The sequence below is a fragment of the Hydra vulgaris genome, chromosome 15 (assembly GCF_038396675.1).
Source record: "Hydra vulgaris chromosome 15, alternate assembly HydraT2T_AEP".
In the NCBI taxonomy this organism is placed as follows: Eukaryota; Metazoa; Cnidaria; class Hydrozoa; order Anthoathecata; family Hydridae; genus Hydra; species Hydra vulgaris.
In genome coordinates this window covers 9,794,563-9,803,830 of record NC_088934.1, presented here as the reverse complement: position 1 = coordinate 9,803,830, position 9,268 = coordinate 9,794,563, and the positions used below count along the sequence as shown (strand labels likewise).

The window sequence follows — 9,268 nt, the reverse complement described above, 5'->3', positions numbered from 1 at the left end:
ACATTTTTCTTCAGTAAGTTTTCCATTAGACATAGTATTGGTGTTATTAGAAACCAAGTATGCATCAAAGCTGGTTAGTGAGAATTCAATTTTTGATGCTAATGAAGAACCAAATTTACAAAAAATTCATTGAATGTTTCAGCCACTAGTTGTTTCTTTAAAATGTAGTTATTATTAAATTTGAGTAATTTTGGAATAGTATTTCTTTAACTCACTTTCCACATAATATCTGGCTTACTGTGTTTAGTTGTTAACTTTCCAGGGTTATAGAGGCAACTGTGTATAATTTTGGTATTACCTGTGCATGGTTTTGTTGATAAACATAGAAAAAAGTGCTTTGTGCAAAGTAATGTTTTTAATGAAACCAGATTTTTTTGCCTAAAATCTTGGACCCGCGCCAGCATTTTTTGATTTTGAAAAATTAGATTTTATATCTAATGTAGTAAATATCAGACATAAAAACTTTTGTACATTTTTACTTTATTTAAAAGAGTAAGTATTGAAAAAAATTGTCGTGAGTGGAACACGGGTGTCGTGAGTGGAACACGGGTGTCGTGAGTGGAACACGGGTGTCGTGAGTGGAACACGGTAACAACAAAAACCTTAAAATGTTTGCTATTCAACACCAAACGTGAGGACAATGAAAAATAAAACTTTTTGTTTTACTATTCTAAAAAAAGCATTATTTATAATTATCATGTATTGTTCATGGACAGATTTTAAATTTCATCTAGTATTCTAAGTTACACTTATATTATAAAAATATCAAAGAATACGAGTTAAATGTATTGAATGAGTTGCGTTTATTATAGAAGTTACATTTGATTTTCACAAAAATGTTCTCAAAATGAGGAGTTCTACGCTTCTATTTTTTTAAGCGAATGCACTTTAGCCCTTTTTAAGCGTTAAGCATAAAAAACAACCAAAGAAGGTATGTATCTTTTTGTTAAATAATTTTTGTTTATTTTTACTGTAAATAACTTTATCAAAAACGATACACTAAGTAATTATTACCCATTTTAATATCTGCAAAAATGAGAGTTGTCGATAGTTTTTTAATTTAGTTTTTGCTTTAGAAGAAATATTTTGATGATCTACTGGTGTATTTGTGAAAACAAAAATGTTAAAACGGGATACAAGACACACAGATTTTACAAAAAAACTGCGTATTTATTCTAATCATGTTTTCAATATTATTCAAAAATCATGTTTAAAATATCGGACATTGTTTGAATAACTATTGTTAATAATTTAAAATGGTAAGGTGAAGGTTAACTCTTTAATGTTTGCAGTTTATATTTTATATTTATTTTATAAATATATATATATATATATATATATAAATATATATATTAATATATATATATATATATATATATATATATATATATATATATATATATATATATATATATATATATATATATATATATATATATATATATGTATATGTATATATGTATATATATATATATATATATATATATATATATATATATATATATATATATATATATATATATATATATGTCAGTTTGATGAAACAATTCGTTATTTCAATATCTTTTGAAAAAAAGTCACCCTCAAAGTAAAATTTATAATTGCGTTTTATAACTTAACAATGTAAATTGTTTAATAATTACGACATGTCTAGTCACTAACTATTACAGTTACTAGAGCATAGCATATGCTTTGTATTGTCTATATTTATGATTAACATACATCAGTACATCACTGTCTATTACTTAAAATAAATCTAGACTGCAATTTTTTTTTTTTTTTTTGCCGACTGAATACAGTTCCTGCATTATTTTTAGTGCACGTTCAGCGCACTGGTTGCTTCCTGGTATCTTCAGTGCTGATGATCCCTGTTTCTAGTTTTCTCTAATATCTGTAACCCCTTCTTGTAAGATTTCAGTATCTATGAGAAGTTACTACAGTCTACTTTGTTGTCAAATTGATTAGCAAACCAATACTTTGCCTAGTCTTACAAAAATTGCCTAATCATACATAAATTTTGCTTGCAATTCCTCATAACTGTTCATCAACTGAGGTACAAAAGGAAACTCAATGTTTGGAGGCTTGGTGCTTCCTACAATTTTCTCATCCATCACCACACGCAGATTCCTATCAAGCATGTAATTTTGGTATGAAATAACTAATGTCTTTTCAAACCTTTTTGCAGAAAATACTCGCTTTAGTCTTACAACAACACCTTTCGTTTTACCAGTGTTAACACTGGCTCTGCAAGCCACTATTATCTTCACAGCAATCAATAAATTATATTCTTTAAAAACTCTCAAAATTCCATCAGTAACAGTTTCAGCCTTTCCATATTTCGAGAGTAGTACAGCTTATTTTACTTTCTTTTATTCATTTTTCAATACTACAACCAGATATTCGTTTTCATTAAGACGCTTTATTTCAAAAAGTAGAGACCTGTTCAGTATCTAAGCTTTTCATTGTGTCTTTTTTTATTTTAGAAGCGTTTTTAAATATTGACTTACAAACTCCAGTTTGACTAGGTGTTGCACCATCAAGTATCAATTGCTTGCAAACTTTAGCAGCTTTTCTTGTTGATACTATTGTTGATGTCACTAAGTTCACGGTAAATTTACTCTTGTTATGTTTACTATGGTACTGTCACTAAGTTCACGGTAAAATTACAGTTGTTATGTTATGATGGACAAGTATATTCATCATTGTCATCATCGTTATTTTAACATTCACTTTCTATAACTTCGCACTTATACGACTCCTTATCACTATCATTAAATGAGAGATAGTATGATACTGATGTAGATGGTCTATCGGGTAATTTTCTTCTCTTTGAAGGATGAATTGTATTCTTGCCTGCTTCTTTACAGGTTGTATAACCAATTTTTTTGGCTTTTTAAATTTAGATATTAGAGTTGTTTATCTTCAGCTGATAATCATACTCCATTAGCTTTTATAATATCAAACAGTTTATCTAATGCGTCATATTTTCTTCGTTTTACACATTCATTGTAATTTTAATTTATTCTTCCATATTTTTTGCACTATTCTTAACTAGACTATTCATTGATAAATTTAATGTTTCATAGAATCATCTCTCAGCGTTCAAAAATTATGATCATATAAAATTTGTATCTGAGGAGGGTTAAACTTTGTAACTTGTAAATTAGAGCTTCCGGTTAGAACTTTTTAATAAATATTCTAACCTGAACATGTTTTAACTATTATGGAAAAAAAGTTCGAACTATTTCGAACTCTATTTTAGTTATGTTAAAACACTCAAAAGTAATACAAAGAATGCTAAAAGTATTTTTTTTGTTTTTTATTATTAATTAGGACAAAAGTAAATAATATCGATGAGTACTCTTCATAGTTGGCTTTATAAAAGTTAGTGTATCTAAAGTCAATTAAAGAACTTCTTATTTTAGTAGCAAAAAGTCCAAGACTAGAAAAAGCTCTCTTAGCTTTTTCGGATGTAGGAGTAATTGTTTGAAGAGTTTTGAAAAGTGAATCTTATTACTTGGGCCTAGCTTTGACGAGCTAAATTCAATTCATTTTTAATTAAAACAAATCATTTTTACGTTATCAGTTAAACTACATCATCAGAGCTATCGTCAGATTTTTCTTTTCTAAACTTTTCAATTATATTTGGTTAAAGTTCATCGTCATCGTTCACTGGTGATCTACGGATTTTTTTAACAATTTTTCTTATTTTTGTCATAGTTTCTTGATATTCAAGTAGAATCTTCACTAACTGCATAAGCAGTTTGAATATCATCACCAACTTCAGTCCCATCTTCATCATCACTGAAACCTTGCTCATAATCTACAGCTTCCATATCACCACCAACAGGGTTAGTATCAGAAGCGTATTAAGACTTTTTGGGGCCCGGGGCTTTTTTATAATAGGAGACCCTTTTCATGGGCAACGAAAACGAATAAAATAAAGACTTTCTTAAAAAAGTTATCGCTGATATTTAAAGTTAAAATTTTATATTTATTTTATTGAATTAAGTTAAGTGGTTTCTTTCTGCTTTTCTTTTCCGCAAACTCAGCTACCACATCGCTAAAACCCATAGTTTCTAATAGTTTTAATTCAATAGTTAATTTTGCTATAATACTTAAACGACTATGGAGTATTGTTGATCGGTGCATGTTCGTTACTCTTTTAAGAGCAGAGAATGATCTCTCACGCCACGCAATTTGTTATCGGAATAGTTAAAAACAAGCGATATGCTATATAAACATTCGGAAATACATCAATAATATTGGTTTCAAAAACAAATTTAAAACATGCAGAGGAATCAATGTGTTTTTTCAGATTTATAATTTTTATGAGAAAAAAAACCTGGAGGTTGCAACTTTAATAATGATACAAACTGTTCTATTTCAAAAATGAAACTACTTAATCCTTTGACTTCTACAATTTTTTTTGCGCTTAACTGTTCTAACTTGCAATTCCATGAGACTAATAGTTAACAGCTTTGACGGTAATCCAAATAACTTATTTATGTGGCTGTAACCATCACTTCTTATAATTAGTTGTGTCACAAGTTTATCAATAATGAAAAAAAATATATTCATTTGAAACTTGTCAGATATGTTTAAAGTATCAACTTGGTTTTCTCCGTTGCTCAATTTTTTAAATTCATTTTCTTTTGTTCTTATTAGAATCGTCTTTTTTAATAAACGAGCTAAGTTTTTTCGATTCATTTTCAAATCTCGTAAAGTCGTTTCGTAAACTTTTTACAAAGTCGATTAGTGAAAGTAACACATTGTTTGCTGCATGCAAATTTAATTCAACTTTTTGAAGAAATTTGCTAACTTCATTAAACTTCATAAGTATGTGATGCCAAAAAACAGCCATGAATGGAAATTCTAGCTTATTGATCTTATTTAATAAACACACAGCTTCATGGCTAGTATCAGACTTTTCTTCTGTAACCTCAGCTATAAGACATAACACTGCATGAATCCTAGCAAAATTTTCTACTAAACGTATTGAAGCATTGGACCAACATCGTCTATCTGATAGGCGCTTGAATGTATCATGCTTTCCTTTCAATAAATTCCATATGTGTGTTGAAGCTACAAAAAATGAATACAAACTCTGCAGAATGCCAAATCAGTTGATAGAGTTGATGCACTCACTGACACTGCACTGCCCTACTAAGTTTAAAGAATTTTTAGCGCAGGGGATATAAAAAGCTAATTCACTCCGCTTTTTTAAACGTGCTTGTAATCCAGAATATTTACCAGATATATTGCTTGCATTATCATATGCCTGTTCACGACAATTGCTTATATCAGTATCATATTCTTACAGTAGATCTAAAATGTTAGTAATCAAGAATTTACCTTCGTGGCTTTTAATTTTTAGAAAACCAAAAAATTGCTCATACACGTGGCCATTTAGATAATAACGAAATATCACAGAAAGTTGATCCACACGAGAAATATTAGGCGTAGAATGTACGATAATTCCCAACTATTATGTTTTTTTATTTCGCTAATAAAGTGCGTTAAAACCTTTTGAGGCATAATATCAATTAGCTCTTTACAAATAGTTTTAGACAAATAAGATACATTATCTTTGCCTTCATTTGTAAAAGTGTCAATGTGTTGCTTTAAAATTGGATCAAATTGAGTCAACAGTTTCGAGGCGCAGTGATAAGGCAAATATCGTCTTCTTTCACCCCAGTCATGTAGATTTTATTTATATAAAACGCCATTGTATTCTTTTTTTAATGACAAAATAAATTAAACAAAAAAAAAAGTTCTACATTTTTATTCATTCTTATATACGTATATATTCATTCTTATATGCGTTTTAAAAAACCACAGCCTTTTTCAAAACAAATTGTTCTTGTTTATTTGGTAAACGAGGTTAAAATACAAATAACGAAGACTTTTTACTTTCGATGATGCTTTATTTAATTTAGTATTAGGTCTTTGTTAAATTTTATTATATTTGTAGATTGAATAAATTACTATTTATCTAATTATTCATTTATCTAGATTTAAATTTAATTATTTATAATTATTATTAATACTCATATAATTACCCTATGGATGGAAGAGAAAATGAAAGTGCCAATTGTAAAACAAGGAAAAATGTTACAAAAAAGCACATTGAAATGCTTAAGCATTTAGTTGAAAGAAATGAATCTACAACAAGCATTTCCACTTCTCTTAATTTATCTAAGCGCACAGTTCAAAATTTTGTCGTTAAGTTAAACAGAGGAGAAATCAACGACATAACTGCATTCAAGTTGTTTTCTGATAAAAAACGAGGTAAAAGACCTATAAACGCTCAAATAAAAAATATTATTGAATTATGCGCACAAAACAATCTTTCTACGCAAGAAGCAATAAAAGAAAATCTTTCTGCAGGAGGCTTCAACATGTTTCAGCTTACTATTTCAAGAAAAGTCAAACGCTCGGATTTATCAAGAAAGCGTGATGTGCATGTGCCAGAAAAACAAAACTCAATACGAGTTATTGATGCACGCTATGCATTTGCAAGCGAAATTGGCGCACCTCTTAGCAAATATGGTTATTCGCTAAAAGGTGCGCCAGCAATTTTACAGTCGTATGCAAATCGTGGTAAGAATTTTAGTTTGATTTGTGCTGTTTCAACAATGGGAGTGCTGGCTTATGAAATCAAAACTGGAGACTGGAATGCAGATTCATTTTTTACTTTCATTACTACAATGTTGGCACCAGCGATTAGGAATGCAGATGTGGAAGCGCCGCTGGAAAAATTCCACTGGAGTCTTTCTGTTAGGAAAACAATAGCCTCTTTTAGCACAGCTATTATGTATCTGCCAGCATACACGCCACATATTAATCCAATAGAAGAATTTTTTTCTTCTTTAAAGCATACTTACAAACAGGGAGAAAGGCCTCAAAATACGGATGGGATAATCAGGAAACTTAAAAATATTATAGATACTACAGAGTTTAATTTAAGTTCATTTTACAACCATATGCGTAGTTACATAAATCCAGCGCTAGCTCGGCAGCCATTTTTTACGTAACTAGCAGTGGCAAAAACCTAATTTATATTTTAAATATATCTATATAAAAGCATAAAAGCCTATTTATTATTTATATAAAATTATATTAGAGATTTTATGGGTAGATGACTCGCATAAAAACGCGCATATAAGAATTAATAAACACGCATATAAAATGAATACACGTGCATATATATATATATATATATATATATATATATATATATATATATATATATATATATATATATATATATATATATATATATATATATATATATATATATATATATATATATAGGGGTAGCAGCATCATTTTTTGGTCTTCGAGATATCTAACTTCTAGACATGGAGCACACTCCAAACATTTATATGTTTATACTTGTGTAAAATAAGGATGCATTGCAAAAAATTGAGATGAGTCTGGGAACAAAAAAGCCCCAGAATTTTAGCCACCCTTTCCCCCGCGCTAAACGTGAGAGCAACAAGTTTATAAAATATATTATGTACTGTTTTCAAATAGACTTATATTCATCGAGAAATTTTAAGTTTCATAGTATAATTTCTCAGCGTTCAAAAATTATGACCATTTGAAATTTGCAACCCCCTCAAATTGAGGGGGGTTTAAACTTTATATATGGTCATATTTTTTGAACACGAAAATATTTTACAATGAAGTTTAAAGTTTATCGATAAATATAAGTTTAGTTGAAAATAGTTCAAAAAATATTTCATCAAATTGTTGCTCTCACGTTTGGGGGCTAAAATTTTGGAGCCTTTGTTCCCAGGCTCCAATCATCGCAATTTTTTGAAAAGCATCCTTATTTGGCATTTGCTCCATGGATTTTGCTCCATGTCTGGAAGTTAGATATCTCGAAGACCAAAAAATGCTATATATATATATATATATATATATATATATATATATATATATATATATATATATATATATATATATATATATATATTGTCTAACTCCATTTTTGGGTAAAACGAGTAAATAGATATTTGATATCAACGACGCAAAAAATTCTTGAATCCAAGAAAACAAAAAAATTCAAAGCCAAAAAAATAAGACCCAAAAAGTTTTAAAATACATAAGATGTTTTGGCCCTAAACATTTTATAATACTTTGCTACTAAAGATGTTTTGTCTATGATTTTGAGGTTATGTCACTTTGACAGTTGTCAATGTGACATAACTTTAAAAAAGTTTGGCAATATAATTCATTGGATTACTCACTATGTATATCAAACTTCGCATTTACAATGATAAAAAAATAAAATAAAAAACATATTGTAATCTATAACGCAAGCGTTTAATCCTAGCCAGATTGCGTGCATTTAAAATTATTTTTTAATATTTTAAAAATTACATGCTATCTTAATTGCGCATGATGAATCATCATCTGCAATTAAGGTAGAATCGCCTCCACCTCCCATTTATATATAATGAGAAAATATAAAATAAAAAATTAAGTTTTTTAAAGAACTGATTTTTTTAAACCTTTGCAAATGAAAATTAAATCTTTGCAAATTAAAATACCATACACTACTTTTCAGACCATTAATAAATATAGCTCAAGAAGGAGTTGTCCATGTTTTAAATCAAATTATTTCTTCAATATTTCTTTAGAATATTTCTTTCAGTTTTTAATTAATCTTATTTATGTTTGCAAGCGTTTTGATGTTGTTTCTGATTGCTATACTCTATAATTGATAGAAAACTTAGTCGCTTAAAGTTTTAGCTTAAATATAATTATTGTTTGCATGTCTAGTAAGATATTTGTCCTGTATTTTTTTAAATAGCGTTTTAAAAATATTTGGCATCATATCGTTGTTCATTTTGTACATGAAAATTAAATGATGATTCATATTTATTTCGTAAACAATCAAAATCTTTAGATTAATAAACATTGCTTGTGAATGAGAGAGACGGTCTGCGTTGGATATTATTCTTATAGCAAATTTTTGTTTGCTGAATAACTTTTATAGCTTTTTTTTATTGGTGCACCAACCAATAGAAAAAATATTAGGATAATTGAGATAACAATGAATAAAAGAGAAGTAGATATATTTTAAGTAAATTTGATTAAGGTAAGGTTTTACTTTATAAAGTATGCCAATATTTTTAGCAATTTGTTCTCTTTTTATAATTTGATTCCCAATGCTAACATTTGGGAGTTTTAGAGGAATTTCGTCACTTTGATAAAAGCAATAAAAAAAAAATAATAATAACCATTTATTTAAAAA

At 28.3% G+C, this 9,268-nt stretch overlaps 1 protein-coding gene across 1 annotated transcript in view; it reads left to right on the top strand.

The window, feature by feature from the left end:
* Positions 1 to 278: 278 nt before the first annotated feature.
* The window catches only part of LOC136092291 (golgin subfamily B member 1-like), a 41,698-nt gene continuing 32,708 nt past the window's right edge, over positions 279 to 9,268 (top strand). The window contains exons 1-2 of the mRNA XM_065820164.1: positions 279 to 931; positions 1,077 to 1,259. Of these exons, the coding sequence (XP_065676236.1) occupies positions 1,257 to 1,259 (3 nt within the window). The 5' untranslated portion in view covers positions 279 to 931; positions 1,077 to 1,256. The remainder of the gene's footprint in view (positions 932 to 1,076; positions 1,260 to 9,268) is intronic.